The 22,562-nt window shown below is 47.6% G+C and overlaps 4 protein-coding genes across 6 annotated transcripts; 2 read left to right on the top strand and 2 right to left on the bottom strand.

The window, feature by feature from the left end:
* On the top strand, window positions 77-7,329 carry LOC8080314 (protein disulfide isomerase-like 1-2). Of its 3 annotated transcripts, XM_021463937.1 has the most exons (12): window positions 2,488-3,303; window positions 3,552-3,920; window positions 4,339-4,551; window positions 4,639-4,669; window positions 4,811-5,098; window positions 5,209-5,397; window positions 5,490-5,615; window positions 5,848-5,985; window positions 6,073-6,189; window positions 6,303-6,420; window positions 6,542-6,654; window positions 6,772-7,329. In XM_021463937.1, the coding sequence occupies exons 3-12, from the start codon at window positions 4,367-4,369 to the stop codon at window positions 7,021-7,023; spliced, it is 1,557 nt and encodes a 518-aa protein (XP_021319612.1). In that variant the 5' UTR covers window positions 2,488-3,303; window positions 3,552-3,920; window positions 4,339-4,366; the 3' UTR covers window positions 7,024-7,329. The 3 variants fall into 3 exon arrangements, 1 of the variants encoding a protein (XP_021319612.1); XR_002454381.1 differs by lacking the exons at window positions 4,339-4,551; window positions 4,639-4,669; window positions 4,811-5,098; ... (5 more) ...; window positions 6,542-6,654; window positions 6,772-7,329 and having other exon boundaries at window positions 77-3,445; window positions 3,552-4,328; XR_002454380.1 differs by lacking the exons at window positions 4,339-4,551; window positions 4,639-4,669; window positions 4,811-5,098; ... (5 more) ...; window positions 6,542-6,654; window positions 6,772-7,329 and having other exon boundaries at window positions 77-3,303; window positions 3,552-4,327.
* On the top strand, window positions 7,693-10,510 carry LOC8075831 (acyl-coenzyme A thioesterase 13). Its single transcript, XM_002447820.2, has 3 exons — window positions 7,693-7,989; window positions 8,104-8,247; window positions 10,016-10,510. The coding sequence occupies exons 1-3, from the start codon at window positions 7,813-7,815 to the stop codon at window positions 10,157-10,159; spliced, it is 465 nt and encodes a 154-aa protein (XP_002447865.1). The 5' UTR covers window positions 7,693-7,812; the 3' UTR covers window positions 10,160-10,510.
* Window positions 11,411-13,064, bottom strand: LOC8075830. The gene has a single exon (XM_021463889.1). It carries the CDS (start codon window positions 12,631-12,633, stop codon window positions 11,926-11,928), a length of 708 nt encoding a protein of 235 aa, XP_021319564.1. The 5' UTR covers window positions 12,634-13,064; the 3' UTR covers window positions 11,411-11,925.
* On the bottom strand, window positions 16,215-21,460 carry LOC8075829 (ultraviolet-B receptor UVR8). The gene is made up of 11 exons (XM_002446464.2): window positions 21,078-21,460; window positions 20,603-20,936; window positions 20,224-20,305; window positions 19,718-19,873; window positions 18,509-18,682; window positions 18,065-18,136; window positions 17,435-17,506; window positions 17,143-17,261; window positions 16,937-17,022; window positions 16,774-16,826; window positions 16,215-16,633 (listed from the first exon to the last, which is right to left on the bottom strand). Exons 1-11 carry the CDS (start codon window positions 21,166-21,168, stop codon window positions 16,541-16,543), a joined length of 1,332 nt encoding a protein of 443 aa, XP_002446509.1. The 5' UTR covers window positions 21,169-21,460; the 3' UTR covers window positions 16,215-16,540.

Here is a 22,562-nt window from a genome sequence, read left to right as displayed (position 1 = left end):
ATGAAGTGGACAGGATTGTAATCTGCTATGCAGCATTAGCTGAAGCCCCGAGCCCCCGATGCTGCAATGCAGTTGTATTGCCATGGATGATGAAAATCAAGAAATTTAGGGGACTGATGAAACTGATGATGGGATGGGTTGATGGCAAGGAGCATTCTCAATTCAATCTTTCAAAAGTGCATCAGCAAGTGTGAAACTGTGATGCTTTTACAAACGCATTTCGAAACTGAACACTTATTTGAATGTTAACATCTCGAGAATGTTGCTGAGAAATAGTATTTGTGTTCTCATGCAGGATCCTGACTCAGATTCGCACATGTTATCTTAACTGATCCTGGCCGTTGATTACGACAGGAGATCCGTCCAAGGGTGGGTCTTACGACCTGACGGCGTACCTCTCGGTGGCATGGCGCGGCACCTCCACCACCACCATGGCCAAGAACTCGTCGCGCACCTCCGCGCGTCGTCGCCACTGGCCGACCTCCTCCGCTCCGCGCCGAACCTCTCCGGCGCGCGAGCCGCGCACGCACGTATTCTGAAGTCCCCCGTAGCCGGCGAGACCTTCCTCCTCAACACGCTCGTGTCCACGTACGCGCGGCTCGGCCGACTCCGCGACGCACGCAGGGTGTTCGACGAGATACCCCTGCGCAACACCTTCTCGTACAACGCGCTCCTCTCCGCGTACGCGCGCCTGGGCCGCCCCGACGAGGCGCGGGCTCTCTTCGAGGCCATCCCGGACCCCGACCAGTGCTCCTACAACGCGGTCGTCGCGGCGCTCGCACGGCACGGGCGCGGGCATGCCGCGGACGCGCTCCGGTTCCTGGCCGCCATGCACGCGGACGACTTCGTGCTCAATGCCTACTCCTTCGCCAGCGCCCTGAGCGCGTGCGCCGCTGAGAAGGACTCGAGGACCGGGGAGCAGGTGCACGGCCTCGTCGCCAGGTCGCCGCACGCGGACGACGTGCACATCAGGAGCGCGCTCGTGGACATGTACGCCAAGTGCGAGCGCCCGGAGGATGCGCGCAGGGTGTTCGACGCAATGCCGGAGCGGAACGTCGTTTCCTGGAACAGCCTGATCACTTGCTACGAGCAGAACGGTCCCGTGGGTGAGGCACTCATGCTGTTCGTCGAGATGATGGCTGCTGGTTTCTCTCCGGATGAGGTGACACTCTCAAGTGTCATGAGCGCATGTGCAGGACTTGCTGCAGACAGGGAAGGACGGCAGGTCCATGCCCATATGGTGAAGTGTGACAGACTTAGGGATGACATGGTGCTCAACAATGCTCTGGTGGACATGTATGCCAAATGTGGGAGGACGTGGGAAGCAAGGTGCATCTTTGATTCCATGCCTTCCAGGAGTATTGTGTCAGAAACATCTATACTCACTGGGTATGCGAAGTCTGCAAATGTGGAAGATGCTCAAGTGGTGTTCTCGCAGATGGTCGAGAAGAATGTCATTGCTTGGAATGTGCTCATTGCAGCATATGCCCAGAATGGTGAGGAGGAAGAAGCAATTAGGCTCTTTGTCCAGCTGAAAAGAGACTCCATTTGGCCGACACATTACACGTATGGGAATGTTCTGAACGCATGTGGGAATATTGCTGACCTTCAACTTGGTCAGCAAGCTCATGTGCATGTCCTCAAGGAAGGTTTTCGCTTTGACTTTGGGCCAGAATCTGATGTGTTTGTTGGGAACTCCCTTGTAGACATGTACCTGAAAACAGGTTCCATCGATGATGGTGCTAAGGTATTTGAGAGAATGGCAGCCAGAGATAATGTGTCCTGGAATGCGATGATTGTTGGTTATGCACAGAATGGCCGTGCAAAAGATGCATTGCATCTTTTTGAGAGAATGCTGTGCAGCAATGAGAACCCGGACTCTGTCACTATGATAGGGGTCTTGTCAGCCTGTGGCCATTCTGGATTGGTGGATGAGGGCCGGAGATACTTCCATTCTATGACTGAAGATCATGGGATTACGCCATCCCGAGATCATTACACATGCATGGTTGACTTGCTTGGTCGTGCTGGTCATCTCAAAGAAGCTGAGGAGCTCATAAACGACATGCCAATGGAACCTGACTCTGTGCTCTGGGCTTCTCTGCTAGGTGCTTGCAGGCTGCATAAGAATGTTGAGTTGGGGGAATGGACAGCTGGGAGATTGTTTGAGCTTGATCCTCAGAACTCTGGACCCTATGTCCTTCTCTCGAATATGTACGCTGAGATGGGCAAATGGGCAGAAGTTTTTAGAGTGAGGAGATCCATGAAGGACAGGGGTGTCAGTAAGCAGCCAGGGTGTAGTTGGATTGAGATAGGAAGGAAAATGAATGTGTTTCTAGCACGAGACAAACGACATCCATGCAGGAATGAGATACACAATACTTTAAGAATAATTCAGATGGAGATGGGCAGAACGAGTATAGATGAAATTGATGATGGCTTGATGAATTACTGCTCTGAAGCCTGTGGATAGAAGTAGAAAGTCAGATGACTTCAGAAGTAGGCGTTGACAACTTGAGATTGTATTGCCAAGGTTAGTACATCCACAGTACTTACAGGACAGGGCCAAAAGCAAGTTGGTTGACAGAAAGGATCATCTTTTTACCTAGTAAGAGAGAGAGAGAGAGAGAGAGAGGCGAGTTTTCAGATCGATTTTAAGCTCCCAACCAACCTATCTGGTCACTGTTCTCAACCAGATAAAATGATTTTTTCAAAGAATGGGATAAGCTACGGAGATGTTTCCTTTGGGTGGGGGATTAGGAACTCTCCTCGGGTAAATACAAAGTGCCTTGGACAACAATGTGTCAGCTATTAGAAATGGCCGGCCTTAGCATACTTGACCTTGAATGCTACACGCGAGCTCAACGCTTATGGTGGCTGTGGTTTGAATGGGTTGCACTAGAGCACCCTTGGATTGGCATGCCCCTGCCTGTAGAGCATTACTAATATTGCTCTTTTCAATGCAGCTATTGTTGTCCAACTGAACAACAGACTCATAGGACACAGCATGTTTCTGGACTAGTTGGGTTCGAGAAGACACACTGTCGGCACTCTTCCCGTCCCTGTTTGCGCATGCCAGAAGGAAGAATACAATGGCTGAGGCTCACATAATCGCGCACGCCAGAAGGAAGAATACAATGGCTGAGGCTCACATAATCGTAGATGGATTTCCAGATTTGGACCATGTCCTCACTTTTCCTTTATTTGAGAAATTTGTCAAGCTGTTCGTCCAGTAGCAAGATTTCAATGTGGATCCTACATCTGACCAGCCTGATCACAGTGTGTGGACTGCAAATGAGAATGGTGAGTACTTCACACGCTCTTCATATTTTCTGAAATTCAGGGAAACGGTAATTTCGGCAATAGCTACACACATTTGGAAGCCATCAGCGACGCGAAGTCGTAAATTCTTTGTATGGATGTGAGGATGTCCCTACAAGAACATGTATGGACGGCAGCACGGATGCAAACGTGTGGATGGCTCTTCGTATTCTTTTTTTCCTTTTGATTTGAAAAATTTTGAATTCATATTTCTGCCAATTATGTATCAGGAACTTGGAGATGGCAACGCACCTAGCATAGAGCGTCCAGTAATAATGATGGCATGGGCAGTGGCGGTGATTTGACTGTGGCATGAGGGGTGTAACCTTCCACCTAGTAGTCGGCTACCTCCCTGCAGGATTGCTACATTCAAACATTCAGTTAACAAGCAAGGTCGGCCTTCTCTGGTGCTGGGTCTCAGGTCCCTGATCATCCTCACAATCTGGGAAATTTGGAAAGAAAGGAAAACAGAGTGTTCAGTAGACAGGGCCGCTCTGAGTCTGGAATCCTCTCTGGAATTCAGGATGAAGCCCGCCACCCGCCCCTGGTGCCTGGTGGGAATAAGAAGCTGGAGCTGTTACTGCTGGCATTTTCAGATGGTGAGCATTAGCGTTAGCAGTCTGCAGTTACTCTTAGATTAACTGTGTTATGTATTTTCCTGTAAATCATTTTTAATCTCCTAGGGATGGCAAGAACGCCAAGTACCTTGTACTTGCAAAACTTACAAAAAAATTTGGTGTGCTTCTAGCGCATAACTCTAATTTACAAAGGTGATATGCCACTTGCACACAAAAGGCGCTGTACTATCAATACTTGATAGCACTTACAAGCTACAGGCTATCATTTGCTGAAGGGGAAAAAAAAGATGAACGAGGCTCACTAATGTCTTTTGAAGGCAAAGTTCATAGACATAGAGTCAAAGAGAAGCTAGCAAACAAAGCTCCCATTGACTTCCTCGAGATCCCTGCAAATGCAATGCAATACCCTGGCATATATTAACTCGGGTTCTACCCTCAGCAGGGCACTTTTAGTTGCAGCTTAAGCAATGGCTGTCTCCCTGGTGCTTCCGTTCACCATCCTCCTCGCTGCCGTTCTCCTCTCTGGTCCTGTCTTGGCTGAGGTGGAGACCGCCGTGGAGCTGGGCGAGGTGGTCCTGACGCTTGACGCCAGTAACTTCTCGGAGGTGGTGGCCAAGCACCAGTTCATCGTCGTCGAGTTCTACGCGCCATGGTATGTACGGCTCAGTGACTCCATTCTCTGAGCAGCCGTGCTCTGTCTCAACTCTTGGCTAATGGAGTAATGGTAACTTATCCGCAGGTGTGGCCACTGCAAGCAACTCGCTCCAGAGGTAACAACTCGCTGCTCCTTTCATACGGGCCGCTGTGCTAGACTGCCGGGCTTGCCTGGTTGCCCCGGAGGATGCAACGCAGGGACATGTCATGTGTGTTTTAATTTGTTTTGTGCCATGTCCGTGATACCATGCATGCAGTACGAGAAGGCAGCTGCTGTTCTGAGGAATCACGACCCGCCGTTGGTGCTCGCCAAAGTGGACGCGTACGACGAGAGGAACAAGGAGATCAAGGACAAGTACCAGGTGCATGCGTACCCCACCATCAAGATCATAGAGAACGGAGGGAAGGATGTACGTGGCTATGGTGGTCCGAGGGACGCCGATGGCATTGTGGGGTACCTCAAGAAGCAGGTCGGCCCAGCTTCCATCGAGCTCAGTTCGGCGGAGGCTGCTCAGTCGTCCATCGGTGACAAGGGGGTGGTTCTTGTAGGTTTTCACCACTGTTAAGAATAATGTCTTCTGTTTCGTGGATGCCATGGGAGAGTGATGGATGCGAATTTGATGCATGCCATGTCCATATGAAACTTCTGTTGCAGGTTGGAGTTTTCCCCGAGTTTGCTGGCGTGGAGTATGAGAATTTCATGGCCGTGGCAGAGAAAAAACGGTCAGACTATGATTTCTTTCACACGTCAGACGCAAGCATTCTGCCACGTGGTGATCAGACTATCAAGGGCCCTGTTGTTCGTCTCTTCAAACCATTTGACGAGCTCTTTGCTGATTCACGGGTACATTCCTTTTTCATGTATAATTCAATGCTAATTCATGACTGAACACAGTAACACACTAGCACTAAAACACCATTCTTGATCTTTTTCAGGATTTTGATACGGATGCTCTTGAAAAATTCATTGACGTGTCTGGTTTCCCAGCAGTAGTTACATTCGATGCTGATCCAACCAACCATAAGTTTCTTGAGAGATACTACAGCACTCCTAGTGCCAAAGTGAGTAACACAATTGTGATTATGTTCTGTTTGCTCCTTCAGAATTTGAATATACGAGCTGTATGTTAGGTGGAAGAGCTGGGTTTTTGTAATTCATTTTCCTCTGCATAAGTATACGTAATAGGTTATGTTATCCGCATTGAGCTGACATTTCTGCTTGCGCGAATGCATCGACCTATTTTTCATATCTACTGAAAGCATGAATACCATCGTTTGAAATATGGTTGGACAGGCAATGCTTTTCTTGAACTTCAGTGACGACAGAGTGGAGGCCTTCAAGAATCAGATTCAAGAAGCTGCCAAGAAATTCAGTGCTAATAACATAAGTTTTCTAATTGGTGATGTTGAAGCTGCTGACCGTGCCTTCCAGGTTGCTATTTGTAGTTTCTCTGTGTATTTGTTTGTCAATAATTTCTACAGTTAGATGCCTAACAAGCTCTTGTGCTAATGGTTTCAGTACTTTGGGCTTAAAGAGAACGATGCGCCCCTCCTTTTTGTGATTGCACAGGGTGGGAAATATCTCAATCCAACTATTGACCCTGATCAAATCATCCCTTGGTTGAAGGAGTACATAGTTGAGGCCTTTTCTACTTTATTATGTTTCTTAGTTACCGAGCTGTTTCACAGTACTTTATTGGCAAATAATTTCCTGCTCAATCTTGTTCTGTCTTGTGTTGGTTCATGCAGTATGGAAACTTGACACCTTATGTTAAGTCAGAGCCAATCCCAAAGGTGAATGACCAACCTGTTAAGGTCGTTGTGGCTGACAGTATCGATGATGTCGTTTTCAACTCTGGCAAAAATGGTTAGTTTTTCTCACTTCCATCGGTTGTCTGAGTAATATGTGCCCCTTAGCTCAATATGATTGTATTAGTGGTTACATTCAGATTTCAGTTACATTTAACATTCAACTTGTTTTACTACAGTACTGCTCGAGTTCTATGCACCTTGGTGTGGCCATTGCCGGAAGCTGGCCCCAATCTTGGAGGAAGTTGCAGTCTCATTACAAGACGACGAAGACGTCGTCATTGCAAAGATGGTGAGCCATTTTGCGACTGAATGCTCAATTGTTTTTCTCTTTGTTTCCTTGTTGTGGTATGGTATGATCTTGCTGATACCAGGCATTACTTATCATAAATCCCTTTTGGTTTCTCAGGATGGCACTGCAAACGATATCCCTACCGACTTGGCGGTGGAGGGATATCCCACGATCTACTTCTACTCGACCACCGGTGACCTTTATTCCTACAATGGTGGAAGAACGGCCGAGGACATCATCAGTTTCATCAAGAAGAACAAGGGCCCCAGAGCTGGTGCCGTGGACGAAGTGACGCAGACGGATGCTGGTGCTGTAGAAGAGGGCACTGCACCTTCATCGACGTCAGAGCTTCCGAAAGACGAACTCTGATCAAGGTGTCATATGTAGCTATGCTGTGAGAGAGTGAGGCACATAGAGAGATTCAGAGAAAATAGCCAATTACAAGTTGGGAACCATTTGTCATAAGTCATTGCACACTGAGGTTGCTAGTTTTATTTGGTTGAAATTTGCTGTCATAAGCCGTTACTGATCTGAATAAGGCCATTGTAATCCAGCCAGCACTCAACCTTTTCGTTGTTTCTGCCCAATTCATGCAAAATAGTCAAACTTTTTTAGTGCTTCTAGCCAATTAGCAAGAATGTTTCTAAACTTTCATAAGTCAAACTTTAATTTATACATTAATAGTATTTCTTTTCATAGTTTAACTCGATCTAAATTCAGAATTATATACTTTTTCTTATGGAGACAGTATGTTTTTATGTAAGGGCTCGTTCATTTGGCCGAGAACGGAGCTCAAATCATTCTTGCTAATGAAGCTTATATAAATTAGCAAATCAATCCAGCCGGGAATCATTTCAAGGTGTCGTTCCTTGCAACCGAACATGCCCAAAAGAGGAATCCAAATAGAATCGTTCCTGCTCAGTTGCGCGAATCCAAATATGCATATGCTCAACATTGAGCACGCGAGCATTTTTCTTTTTTTTTTTCCCCTGAGTGCGGCTCCTATCACTGCCGTGGCCCCACCTGTCAGCCTAATGACCCTAGCAATCCCACATCCCCCTCCCCCACCCCGACCACCACGCTCTGCAGCGGCCTCCTTTCGTCTCCGGAGCCGTCTTGGCTGCCTCCCCTCTCCTCACCGCCCGGCGCGCCACCACCATGGACCCGGAAGCGGTGCGGAAAAGCCTGGAGCCCACCGCAACCGCAGAGAAAATCACGGGCTCCACCCCTGCGCGGCTCCACTTCTACGACCCCTTCGTCCTCAGCGGCGTCAGCATCGAAGCCGCCGAGCACGGCCGCCTCCTCTGCTCCTTCGTCGTGACACCTCGCCTTGCGGTAAGCCTCGCACTCCCTTCGCTCCCGACTCCGGGTTGAGATGGTGTCGACGGACTCGGAGTTGACTGACCTGCTTGATTGCTTTGCTTGGTTCGATCTGTGGTGCCCTTGCAGAGTCCCGTGGGGTACCTCCGCAGCGGGGTCACAGCGACGCTCGCCGACCAGCTGGGATCGGCCGTGTTCTTCTGCAGCGGGCTCCCCAGCAGCGGGGTCTCCATCGAGATCAGCGTCTCCTTTGTCGACGCGGCTGCAGTCGGGGTGAGACCCACTCTCTCTCGGTTCACATTTCCTTTTGTGTTCGATTATGGTATTAAAAAAAATAGTTCATTGGGATCGGGATTTGTGATGGAACTGGATTGATTCGGCACTTATATGCTGCTCTAGTCTGCTAGTGCTAGAGCTAGGCCATTGGGAAATCCTTTTTTTCCCTGGAGAAATGGCATTCACTTTCAGTAATTGCTCTCTGATAATTTGAAGGTCTGTACTTTCTATTGACAATTAGGCTGTGTCATGGTTCTAGCATGTTTAAGGAGAATGTCAAATTAGCATGTTGTGGTTTGTCTCCTAGAAATTACAATCGCCCATGGTTTGTACAATTCTACTGCTTGCTGTTGTGCATGGATTTCTGGCTGTCAGAAACTGTCACTAAGCTATGGGCTTGGATCTCAATGGCACACTCATAGTTGTTATGGCTATAATACCTCAGGAATCTTCTCTGCTATATACTGGATACTAGTCAATGTGCTGTATTGTGAAGTTGGTTGATGAGTAGGACTGTAGGGATGAGCTGGGATTGGATGCTGAAATTGCTTCCAACTTGATGGAAGTTGTTGGATTTGTGTTTATTATTTTCTAGCATTCTGAAATAATTTATTAGTATATCTGTCTCTAGTAGAGGCTCGAGGGTGCATTTTGTGGTAATTAATGATGGTACAACTTCAATAGTGAAAGTTTTTTTATTTTATTAGGATGTGGCAAAGGTGTATATGTTCTTGTCTGTCTGTTGTAGACAATTTGATGTATTCATGATAACATAATTTCAGAACCTATGAAACTGTCTTTAGTTTAATTTTGCAACAGGTTTTTTGAATCCCAGTTCAGTTATCCATCTTTCTTGTGCTAGAAATCCGTCTTCAGCGTGATTAAGATATTTTCCTAATAACTGCCAAATTAATGACTCAATGCTGATTGTTTCATACTTTTTATTGTTTTTTGTGCTCATGCATAACATAACACATGTGCCTGTTGCCAGGCCAGTATCATTCGGTCTAAGATTGTTTATTTAGAATAGATAAATAGCCATTCTTTTATGATTCTTCTAGAAGCTTTAGTGTTGCTTCGTGGTCCTCTACTCCTCTGGAAAGGTTGAATGCTTACATTTGTATGACTTATATCAGTAAGTGAACATTGCATGACAACAGCTCGATTGGCAAGATGAAATGGTTATTACTTCTTTGCTTCTTACCTTTTGGCAACTTGCATTAAAGGTTATGTACTTACCTAAAGTAGGATGTGTTGCGTGTGTAAGCAGAAAAGATGGTTACATAAATGAGTGTTGTTCTGGATAACATTGTTGAACAGTGTAGGATTGTATCACTTTATATCTGGAAAATTTTCTGGTAGGTATAAAAAGTAGCCATCTTGGTAGTTGATACTGTCAGATGTCGCATTGTACTGATGGTCCTTTGGTTATTCTACTAGAAGTTAAACAAAAATGAAGCCAGCTTCGGCTAGTGAAAATTGCCAATTTGCTATCGCTAAGGGCAGCTTAAAAAATCCACCACTGTAGAGGTGCAACACATCAAAATGTCACTCTCTATGTATAGGTTTCAAATATCTGCGACTTTTTGACATTTTTGCCCATAGCCCCCACTTGTTACTTTGTTAGTCCTGTCTTTGCACTGCCCTTGGTGGTGACATAGTGAAAAATAGTTTTATTTTCAACTTTTTCTTTGTTTCCACACTGCTATGTTTCCTTACAAAGTTTTTTGACAATACTGTTAACTTTTTTGGGTTGATTGTCCAGGAGGAAATAGAGGTTGAGGGGAAGTTGTTGCGTGCTGGAAAGTCAGTTGGTGTTGTCTCTGTCGATTTCAGGAAGAAAAAGACAGGAAAATTGATGGCACAGGCCCGTCATACAAAGTATCTTGTGGCATCAAGCAAATTGTGAGGTGCTCCCCTTCTGTTAACAAGATATCAACATAATTGCACCCAAACCCTCCATTACTGGTGCCATCATTAATAGGCAGCAATCATACAATGCTTGTGATATATCTTTTTTTGTCAAAAAAATTGCTGTATATATACTATATATGTATGAAATTCAAGTATCATCATTGGTGCCTCTGATGCATATTGGTCTAGTCATGTTACTTTCACTTGACAGACATGATCGGATAACATGTTTCGACAGAGGCACTTGGTTGTAACTTCGCAGGAAATAACAGTTGTTGCATTGGCTCGGTCTGCCATCATCTTGGGAGATTCAATCCGTTTATAAAAAGAATTGATCATTGCTGCATCATTCTATTATTGGACTAGAAGGTGCATGGTATTTAATCTGGTGCACACATCGGCCTGAGATAGTTGGTGAAAGTAGGCCCGGCTGCCACCACGCTGTGTTTACAGTGGTACGAGCTCTAGGTCCTTGTGGGCTATCATATCCTGTCTATTCAGCTGTTAGTTGACCCCAATTTGTTATTGACTTGTGGTAGGATCCCAACATGATTTGCAAGAATTGTCCCTTTCCTACCTATGCCCGTGCAGTTTTTGAATTTGGATGCAAGTAAATGGTACAGGCAATGAGACAAAAGTGCCAGTTTTTTTGCTGTGATGAAGGAAGTTTGTGAGTCTCTACTCTCTAGCCCCAGTGGCACTAAGCAGCCTTGAAAAAATCAGCATACTCAAACAGTCATAGTGCCCAATTTAGTTGGCAAAATTTTTTGGGGCACTTAGTTGGCAAAATTTTTTGGTTTCGGGAATGGTAGCACTTTCGTCTATATTTAATGCTCCGTCGTAAGATTCGTCTATATTTAATGCTCCGTCGTAAGATTCGATGTGACGGAAAAAAAAATTTAGTATTTTTTTTTGGAACTAAACAAGGCCATGCTGAACTGCTGATCCTAGGCAGTTTCATTGCATTGGGTCATTTTAATGAAAAGCTGTCCTTCTTCTCCCATTCTTACACAATGTAGCTGTCCGTCGACTGTGATTTCTGAAGTTACCTTGGATTGTTGGAAGGACAAAAGGGTTCTTACTGCTGAGAGACAGGAGGTTGGATGTCCCTGTCCGTGGTCTCCTTTTGCCTTTAGTCAGTTCATTATTTCGAGCTAATGCCCTTGTCCTTATGTGAGCCGCCTGAATAAAAACACGCATCAGCACAAGCACCTTTCATCCCCACGAATACACACCCAAAAAAAAATGTCCTGAGAAAGCCGTGCACCTTTCTTTCTTTCTTCGGATCCGCAGATATGAATATGATACCATGAACACAAGACAGCGTCTCGTGACTAATAAAAAAAAGGCACAAAAAGAAGAATGTGCATTGACTTTTCTCCTTTTTTTTCCCTTTACATTTCTACTATTGATGAATTCATAAATAAAACAGGATTAACAAAAATGGAGTGCCAGTAATTAACAGTGGGAGAATGAATTGAAGAAATGGAGTGGCATTGCTATGGCACTGCTAGCTATAATTTCTCTATATCTGCCGATGATGAACCACTGAACCCTATTTACTTAATTACAGCGTCAAGAACAGATGATCCTCCCCTTGCTTGTATGTCTAATGGAGTAGCATAGCAGTATAATTTACTAGTGGCCGTACGGCGTACGTTCGCACAGGAAGGCATGCATGCAGTGCAGGATGCAGCTCACGCTAAGCGCAGCAGCATTCAGGCATGATCATGGAGGCAATTGGCTGCAAGCATGCTGGCATCAGCTCGCCCTCGTGGTGGCAGCGGCGTGGTGCCGCCTGGCGGCGGACGCGGAGACGGTGGTCTTCTCGATGACGAAGAGCCTCCTGAAGATCCTCATGAGCATCACCCACGTCCCGGCGCGGCGGCGGCAGTGCCGGACCGCGCCGCCGGCCCTGGACGAGGGCCGCAGCACCGGCGCGCACCCGCGAGCCGCCGCGGGCTCCGACGACGACTCCGCGTCCGACGAGCCCGACTCCGACCACAGCTCGCGCCGCGCCTGCTGCAGCCCGGCGCCGGCGACGCGGGCCCGCGCCAGCTCCTCGTTGAAGTCCTCCCACAGCAGGTCCATCCTGTCTTCCACCTCCGCCGCAACCACCACCGCCGCAGCAGCAGCAGCAGCAGCGTCGACGTCTCCCCCCGCGCCCGGCGGCGGCGCTGGTTGCGCTGCCATGGTAGTGGTGGGCGCTCGGCTCGTCGTCGTCGTCACACTCACCGGCGGCGCACCGGTGGCGGCGGTAGGAGAAGGAGAGGAAGAAGCAGGCAACAACAACCAGGGTGGTGGCGACGACGAGGAGGCCGTGAACCGGTAGAACGGGAGGTGGCGGCACGCCGCCGACGCCGCCGCCGGCGGGAGTGGGCCTGCGACGACGACAGCAGGCGGCTCGGCCGTCGTCGCCGCCGTCGCTGCGGCTGTCGTCGAAGTGGCAGGGAAGCTGGTGGAGTCCATGTCCACTCTTAATTAACACTCGACGTGTTGTGTGTTGTGTTATGTGTATGCTAGCCAGAGAAGGATATAGTAGATGACGTCGCTAGGCGCTAGGCGCGCTCCCCAAGGCGAGGAAGCTAGCCTGATTGTGATTTTGGTGCCGCGCGCTGTGTGGGTGTGTGTGTCCCCTGCCCGGCTGCCCTGTAGTAGTAGTAGCCAGTAGGTAGGTGGATGCTGTACTGTACCCCTGGCTGGTCCAGCGCGGCGTCGCGTGTCCTCCGTCCTCGTCGCTCCGGCCGGCAACACGGAAACGCACACGGCATATGTAACCCGGATCCAGCGGTCGGGGCCATACGCACGTGTCGCTGCGGTGACTGGAGCTGGGGAGCGAGTGATCTGCTGCAGTGGTAGACTAGCATCGATCGGGAGGCTTAAGGCTACATAATACACGCTCCGAGTTCACCGTGTGCCACTGACATGTGACGCGCGCGTACCAGATGCGTCCGTAAAAGCGGTAACAGACTAACAGTGCAGTGCGCGTACCATCTGGGTCTGGGACTGGGACTGGCGCGCAGATCGACCCGTCCGCCGACAGGATCGGAGGGCATACACGGTGTCGATCGCCCGGGGACCGAGCGAGCGAACCGCAACAGAGAGGGTCGATCGGCCGTGTCAACAGCTGGTCCGGAGCCGCGGTGGTGGTCTGGTGGACCTGGTGATTTCATTTCAGGGGGGAGCGCGCGCGCGGGGCGGCCGGGGCGGGTGGTGTGACAACCTGATGGCTGACGCCTCATGAGCCGGCGAGTCGGCGAGGGCCGTACGCCGCATTTGGCTTTGGCTTTGGCTGCCAGCTTCGGCCGTCGCTGTGGCGCGATGCGGCCTGGGCACCCACCCCGCTAGCTGGTCGACGCCCCCAACTGCACGTCGCCGTCGCGCGGCACTTGCCTGGATTCCTCTCCGCTTAATACCTTGCCGCACACGTGTGTGTGTGTGTGTGTGTGTGTGTGTGCAGCTAGCTAGCGACGATCGAGCTAACCACGCCGGGCGTGAGATGTGTGTGTGTGTGTGTCAGGTTGGTCAGGTGAGGTGTGGGGTGCGTCTGGCGGCAGGGACGCGACGACGGCCGGCGAAGGAGGTCTTGCCTTTTTGACGAATGACGACGGACGGACATGACCGGGACAGGAACTCCCACGGCGTGCGACGTTGCCGTTGCAGAGGCCGGGCTTCGTGTCAAGTGGTTAGTGGTACCACGATTCCTTTTTTTTTTTCCTACCCAGAAAGCCAGAAGGAGCGTGCTCGTGATGCACACGGCTGTCGGCTCGGCTGGACCGTCGACTGGGCCAGGGTGGCTAGCTCGCGGCCTCGCGCTACATGTCCGCTCACTTGGGCCGCCAGCCGTCCCCGTGTGGCCCTGCCTCGGCGGAATTGGATTGGGCCTGGCCGGCCGCCCATCCCCGCACAAGGACGCAATGCGAGAGCGTGCGTAACCGAGTCGCCCGGTCACGGGGTGCGTTTGGTTAGGGCTGCAGCTTCTGAGCTTTTGAAAAGCTGTTGTGCAACATGGGTTTTGAGAAAGCGAAAAGTCGTTTGGTTGGTCACTCGTGGTTTTTGAAAAAAAATAAACTGAACAACCTCAGTGAAAGTAGGAGGTGAGGTGCTTTTGGATTTGTACTACGAGAAAAACTGCTTTTGGGCAAAAACACTTGTGGTTTTTGGCCCAATTCCATTCTCATGGTCATTCAGTTCAATCTAGCGAACGATCCGATAACTAATGTACGCCGGCCGCCCATCCTCCTCCCTTCCACTTCTCTTCCCCTCTGCTTTTGACGTTATCGTGAAGAAAACAAAATATTTATTTCAAATTACTATAACTTTTGAATGATGTATCTATTTTTAATTCCGTCTTCACCGTTGTGTTCAACGTGACGAGGCGAACAAAACTAGACCCCACTTCTATATGTTTCGAAGATTTTTATTTTTCTAGTAGCAATTTATGTATATTAACTTATAACATATAAGTTATATTGCTAACTTATTCTGCTAGGTTATGTTGCTAACTTATTCTGCTAAGTTGTATTGTGTAACTTTTGTTTGTGTATAATAATTGTATAACTTTCTATATACACTAGTGTATTAGTTGCGTAACTTATGTGCATAAGTTGTATTGTATAACTTATGTCTCCCTCTATTCCAAGTTATAAAATGTTTTGCCTTATAATTGGAAATAGTGGGAGTAAACTTATGTACATAAGTTATATGCTATAACTTTTTTAGAACAACTAAGTTAGCAATGTTGAGTTATTTCTCGAACTTATGTTGTCTAGAAGTACTTTTAAGTTAGTACTGTTAAGTTTATCGTGAAAGTTATGTTTTTTAATTCCGTTTTATAAGTTATGAGCACATGCTTCTTAAAAAAATAAAAAATATTAAAGGGTGGGTGATCTAGCGAAAGAAAGTAAAAAGAGAATCGAATGCCTCAAAAGAGAAAGAGAAACGATTCCTATTCTATCCAAAAATAGAAAGTAACATATGCACTTTTCAAAAAAGAAAGAAAATAGCTGTCGGAAATTGACCACTGCTTTTGTTTTCACTGAACGTTCGTAAAATAATGACGTCGGGCTTTTGGGTCCTTTGGTTGGCTTTTGTCTTTTACAAAAGCAAAAGCAGGTTCAAAAGACTAACCAAAGGACCCTAAATTTCTCTAAATTCTTTTTTTAAAAAACAATTTTTCTTCGAATTTTACCGCACCTAGGACTATCTCCAAGAAAGTAGACAAAGCACTACCCAAACGTAAAATCCGTCGTCTATCCTGTTTTGCGTCCTCAAATCATGCTCCAACAGAGGACACAAACACAACATGCATTTTACATACGAGGCCAAGCAGAAGGCAAATATGCGTCACCTCTGTGCACGACGCAAATCTCCGGCGTTGGGTTCTCCTCCCTCTCCTTCTTCTTCTCCCACCCCCACTCCGGCAACGGGAGTGCGCGGAGGTCTGGCGGCCACGGACGATGACGTCGAGGCAGGACTGCGGCGTCGACAGAGCACGGCCAGGCGAGCCCGTGGGGCGCTCGGCCAGGCAGGCCTGATGACGGCAAGGCGGGCCGGCGCTGCCAGATCCGCTCGCAGGGGTCAGGCTGGCGCTTGGCGAGGAGCTCGGTGGGGAGGGGGCAGACCAACACTCGGGGCCTCTGTTTTTGCCTTCGCTGTTGGAGTTCACCTGTTTGGGTGCTTTGTTTCTTCACGAATCTAGGAAACAAAAATTCAGCGTGACTTGCATGGTCGATGCAGCAATCGTAAATGCAAGGAAAGGAACGTCCAGGCATCAGAATTCACAAATCACAAGGTGACAAGGGCGTGACTTGCTTCGTCAACCTCGTGCTACTACCTGTCTTCCCTTTCTCTGCCTCTAATGTCATGTCTCATTATCTCCAGGGTAACAGAGGCAGATGCTGCATCCGTACTGTTTTGTTCCTTTCTAGTTCTACAATCATTCAATCACATTCACATCCAAATTTCAGTTTACCCGTATCTCCTGCCAAGAAAAATAGAACATCTGCCGAAAAGACTGATGGCTTTGGTTAGCCATCATGCAAGCGGCAAGAAATGAGAATGAAGCACTTATTGTACCCTCCATGAATGTCAAAGATCCAGGACACATCTTAACATCACAACAAGTGCAGGTCGACTGGGCTACTACTAGCCACCTCTAAGAGGTGAATCACATCACACACACATCATCGCTACGACGCGAGGCAGTGCTACTGCTACCATCTCAACACCAGGAGGTCCGTCCGTCCACGGAAAGTACTTCGGCACAACATAATGCACAAAAATCGGGCACCGCTAGACGGGGCACCAGGTCTTCTTCATAGTACTACTAGGGTTAAGGACTTAAGGGAGGTCGGTGGAGTGGATGGTAGAAGAACTACGACTGCACGCGCATCCTCTTTACGTCGTTCTCTGGTACGTTCGCGTCGGCGCCGTTGCCTCGTGCTGTGCCTTCGCCTGCTTTAGGAACCTGCAGATGAACACAGGAAAATTCAGCAGCACTAACCAGATGGATATGTCGGTGTTGTAAAAAAAAACTTTTCTTGTGTGTCACTAATGCTGCAGTTTAAGCAATTTGCTTCAAACTAAACGTGGGTAAACTGAACTCACGTTTTCGTCAGGAACTATGGCATATCTTTCTGATGGCGATACCCAAACTTTGGCTGCAAAAAATAGAGATTATCAGTCAATTCCCTGTCTTGCAAGATGTTCCCTCAAAAAATTCCCTGTCTTGAAAGAGCATCTGCAGCTACTAGATTTCAATGAACCAAACCTGCAAATGGGGCTGCCGTTGATGACTCCAACTTCTTGCAGCCAGAACCATCAGTGCTTAAGGCATCAATCAGTACAGGTGTATTCCTTCAGGATGATACAAGTCGATAAGTTGTCAGCACATAAGAGTATAAATAGCAGAGACTAGCATAAACAAGTGTTTTACAAGGGAGAAGACATTGAGCTCGCGCACTAGATAAGAACCACCTGTCAACTATTTCACCATTGCCGAGCTGTCCGCTAGTACCCCTTCCCCAGGAGAAAACATTTTTCTTCTCAGAAAGGGCAAGTGTATGCCTCCATCCGCATGCAACTTGGGAAATTTTCTGCAGTAACCACAGTAATAAGAAAAGTTAGTGATTGTAATTTAAATGAATCAATTAACGAACTGTGACCATCATTTTGGGGGCTATAACTTTTTGGTTCATGTAGTACAAGGATCGTTTGTTTGAGGAAAAAGTCAGTATTATGCACTAGCCCTCCCACAAACAAACCATACCTGATCCTCGGGAAAATGAACTTGTACTGGGGAGCAGTGATCATCATTGTTGCCGACTCCAACTTGTCCAAACTGCAGGCTCAAAATAGGAGAAACATTCAGTGTAAAAATGGTACAAAACCCCCACATGGGCAAGTGAAAATAGAATACAATAGAGATGGAACGCAAGCAAAGCTCTGCGTGAAAGTCGCCGTGTGCCTAGATTGTACATAGTTTTAAGTTGTTCCCAAAGTATGCACATGTAGAGACAAGATGTGTCCCTCTTCGGGAGAAGAATGGTCATTTTGCAAGTAAGCAATCATGTTCATAGAAGAACAGTGTTTGTCTGAACTCAATTTCCCAAGGTGACCAAGGATAAAGTCTATCTTGTTTCTGTTGTGTTATTCAGGAAAGAAACTTCTCAATCATCATGCCGAGTTCCACCATGCCTAAGCAACTATACATGTGCATACAAAAAAGTGTAATTATCCACAAAAGAGATGCATTACTCAATGTTTGCCTTTTTATTCATCGATAAATGTCTTTTTATTCATCAATAAAAAGTACATGATAGAATTTTGCATGTGCGGTTTGAATCAGACACCAATAATTGGGTACCAAAGCAAGTAGAGGCACAAAGATGATAATGACCTTGTTCCATCCCCATCCGTAAAGCTTTCCCTCTGATGTAAGTGCCATCGTATGCCTCCAACCGCCTGAAATCTAAATCAGCAGAATTTGTGTATGTAAACCTTCTATTCCAAAGCTGAAATAGTCAAATAGTAATAAAGACTTGAGGACATGCTAATTTATTCCGACAGGGACATTTTGTCTGGGGCTCTGGACTAAGTAGCATAAGATATGTTCCCATTTGTTTGGGAGTTTCCTCAACTTTCAAGGTAAACTTGACTATATATACCAATATGTAAAAGGTAGAATTCTTCAAGCCATCAGTATAAGGTATGTCTATGTCAACCTGTGCATGGAAGTATGGAACCATCGTCTTTCTAAATCCCAGCAAAGTGAAAATGAAAGTTCTTGATTTTATTAATCCTTCACAAAACCATGTCACGGAATGTTTCTAGAAGGTATTACCTGGGATATAGTGCTATCTTTCAAAGCTTCTAGTTTATGTGGAACTAAATGATCTTCAAAATCACCATGTCCCAGTTGACCGTATTTGCTCCAACCATAAGTGTACAGATTACCAGAGTCAGAAACAGTGATTGTATGGCGCCATCCACATGCCACAAGCACCATCTTCTCACCCTACAGAAGGGCATAACATAAGAATTACAGAAACCTGGAACAACAGAACAAACAGAAATAACAGTAAAAAAAAGTAATGATCTACGGGAAGAGGACCAAAATGGCCATATCTTTGTGACAGTTCCATTAACTTATACGGAGTATAAAGCAGGAGTAAGATAAAGCTGCAGGGAAAACTGAATCTTACTCATCTCATTACTGTTAAGTAATTATTAATTATTAGAGTAAGGAACTCCCTTTTCACCTATAACTGAACCATATATCAAATATTTAAACTCTGATGTGTGCTTGGATGATGGCAGACCTCTGATCTGTGCTTGGATGATGGCAGACCAGTGCTAGTGCTTTACTTTGTCAGGACTGGAAAAGGTAAAATGGATGCCCTCCATGTTTATGATTTCAAAGAAAATCACCGGCATAATTTTTAGACAAGAACACAGAAGTTCTGCAATCAGCTGAAAGAGTTTTATGCATTTGATGGTTTCTATCAGGGCAAAAAAAGATTGACCCCCAAGGTCCCAACACTATTTTTAGTTGAGGGATGTTTCAAGATGACAACATCCAGCGTGGTTCCGACTCCCTGCTTTTCCTTGTTGGGTGGATGATCAGGAAAGAAAGGAACAGCTCAGTTTGCTGATGGTTCTCTTATGTATACACCTGATTGTGGCTCAGAGCTAGGGTCTTTTTCAGAAAGGTCGCAAATGTGCTATGTGTAATATAAACCGCTGTAAACACTGATGTGTGCCCTTAACTTGGTAATCCAGTGATTACCGTTCTGACTATTGATGCTTGCATTTCACTCAACTTCTTAATGAAAAACATGCCACAGCAGTAAGTCACAGCTAAACATATGCCCAGCTGACGTGTCTCAGAGATCAAGTAAGGATTAAGGAATAAGGAGCACACTTAGATTTTGTAACATGTGATCAATTTTCATGCAGTATCAAGTGCTGTAGGTGTTAGTAGACTTTCAGTTGCTTGGATCTGTTGATTTTAAACTGGAAAAAACAAGCTGAGCCAAATCAGATAATTTACCTCCACAGAAGATACTTTTTCAGGAAGCAAACGATCATTACGGTCACCAAGACCTAAGTTTCCATATCGACCCCAACCCCATCCATAGAGGTCACCATCTTCAGTAACTGCAGCAGTATGTTCGGCGCCAGCAGCAATCATTTTCACGCAAACACCCTACAAACATAGGACCATTAGCACTAAAGTGCAGTGCGCAGGACATTGACAAATAGTGACAGTTCTGCTCCAGAAGGAACAAGGTGGGATGGGTGAGGGCCAATGTTCACATCACCATTACTGGGGAACATAATGACAGCACATAAATGGTGTCTCATGATTATGGTAGTTTAGGTAATATATTGTTGTGAACGAAATCATAAGTACTTAGATACGAATCCAACACTTCAACTCAATAGTTTTATACGCATAGCATGTTGCACTGTCGGAGTGCAAATGGTGGTCCTAAAATTTTCGTAACATGATCCAGATCACTCTGTATGAAGATTTCGTTATCCCCTTTGTGTTACCTCGAAAGCCTGAATCTTCTGTGGAAGCAGCGAGTCTTCAGTGGTTCCAAGGCCTAGCTGTCCATTCTGGTTACGGCCCCAACTACGATACAACCAAGAGAAGAAATAGGGATCAGATATTAAAAAAGTTATCCGCAAAACTCAAATAAAGCAACGGAATACAATGATGTGAAACTTGATGAAACTGATTAGCAAAAAAAATTTTCATGAATAGGCTTCATTCCCTATAAGTTTTTTCATGAATAGAGCAACCGAATACATGATGTGAAACTTGATAGCAGTGCTTATCAAATATATTTTTCACATGAATAGTCTTAATACTCGCAACAAGTCATATAACATGCTCGACAGTTACAACTGTGGTGGGTAGCCCGCTCACCTCTGCACTTGTCCGGCCATGGTGACGGCAAGACAATGGCTGTCCCCGCAGGCAATCTGCTTGATCTTGAGCCCCTGCAGCGCCTTGACCGGCTGGGGCGTGAAGACGTCGCTGGAGTTGCCATGGCCGAGCCTCCCGAAGTCTCCCCAGCCCCAGCTGTAGACCTGCAGCTCGTCCTCGGAGTAGGCGGTGGTGTGGTCGGCGCCGCAGATGACCGACGTGATCCCGGGCGCGTCGAAGCCGCTCAGCACGGTGGGCACGAGCCGGTCCTCCGCGTCGCCGTGGCCGAGCTGCCCGTCCTCGCCCCTGCCCCACGAGCACAGGACATTGCCCGCTGGCAAGCAGACACACAAAACAAAAGGAAAAGCAAGGCAGGGACGGCCACTTGTCAGCCAAAAGCGCAAGCAACAAGTGACAAACTGACAAGCCCAGAATCGTGCTCGACGGAATGCCTAGTCCAGGCGGCCTGGCTTACTGAGGAGCGCGACGGAGTGGCTGGCGCCGGCGGAGACGAGCACGACAGTCTGCGGCGGCGAGTCGGGGACGGCGGCCATGACCGAGTCCATCTCTCCGACCGGGCGGCGAGCCGCGGCGTCCAGTCCAGTCGAGACTCTAGCCACCACCACCAAACCAAACACCGCGAGGAACTGGAACGGGCGTGCGCTCGCTGGCGGCCGCCAATCGTTCAACAATCGCGACGGCGTGCCGGGAGCGGAGGCGGAGGCGGAGTGGGGGGGTGCGCGACGACCGGGACGCGGGATTTTAAGCGGGGGGGAGTGGAGACTGATGAGATGAGACGGGCGGGGCGCGGCGGCCGCGATGGGATGGGCGACCTGCCGTATTAATGGCTAGCGTACAAGCCCCACCGGCCCACCCCCCCACCCCCCATGTGACGAGACGCACGCTCGCTAACGCCGGTAAGCACTGCCGCGCGCTCGCCCGAGCCGGCCGGTGGGTTAAGCTCGCTCGCTGATTAGCGCGTCATTAAGGAGGAGCGGCAGAGGTGGACGACGACGACGACGGGCCCCCGTGCGTGCTCGGTCGCGGCGGCCAGGCCAGGGTGGTGCTCCGCTGACTCGTGGGGCCGTGTCTCCGCGGGGCCCGTTGTCAGTGGGCGGGTGGCGAGAGGGGTCCGGGGACGGGGGAGTTTTCGGAGGCGGGAGGGGGAGGCGGCCTGGAGGGCCACTCGTTTTGCTCCGGGAGCGAAGAGACCAGAAGCGCGCAACGTCGCCCTCGCAAACTTATCTGGGTTTTTAATTCGGCTCGTCTCGTCGCGTCCGTCGTCTTCCCGGGCTCCGGCCGTTTTTCTTTTCGGAGAAAACGGGCCCTTCCTAAAATTTTCAAGATTTTTCATTATATTAAATATTTGTATCTAAATTTTTCACCAACTAGATTAGGCTGGCTCGAAATCGCAACGTGTTTTTTTCCGTTGCAGAACCAGGGATTCGAGCAATACTCTTTTTTTTAGATTAGATTCCAGCAATACTCAGGCCTTGTTTAGTTGGCAAATTTTTTTGTTTTTGGCTACTGTAGCATTTCGTTTTTATTTGACAAACATTGTCCAATCACAGAGTAACTAGGCTCAAAAGATTCATCTCACAAATTACAGGTAAACTGTGCAGTTAGTTTTTATTTTCGTCTATAATTAATGCTTCATGCATGCGACCAAAGATTCGATGTGACGGGGAATCTTGAAAAATTTTGCGAACTAAACAAGGCCTCACTACTCAGGCAAAGACCTGGATCTGTTTCTCAAAAAAAAAAAAAACAAGACCTGGATCTCTGCACCTCATCATGGATGATGTACGTATTGATCAATTTGTTCCATTTGTATGGTACCGTATCACGAGCTGGAAATAAAAACGATGGACCGAGATGTCCAAGTGGACGTACTGGGCTACTGCCAGAAGTCCATTACGCGCCCGCCGTGGTCCTTGCCTCCCGTTTTTCCAACTCCAAT

Source organism: Sorghum bicolor, chromosome 6 (assembly GCF_000003195.3).
Source record: "Sorghum bicolor cultivar BTx623 chromosome 6, Sorghum_bicolor_NCBIv3, whole genome shotgun sequence".
In the NCBI taxonomy this organism is placed as follows: Eukaryota; Viridiplantae; Streptophyta; class Magnoliopsida; order Poales; family Poaceae; genus Sorghum; species Sorghum bicolor.
This window is presented reverse-complemented; position numbering and strand designations above follow the sequence as displayed.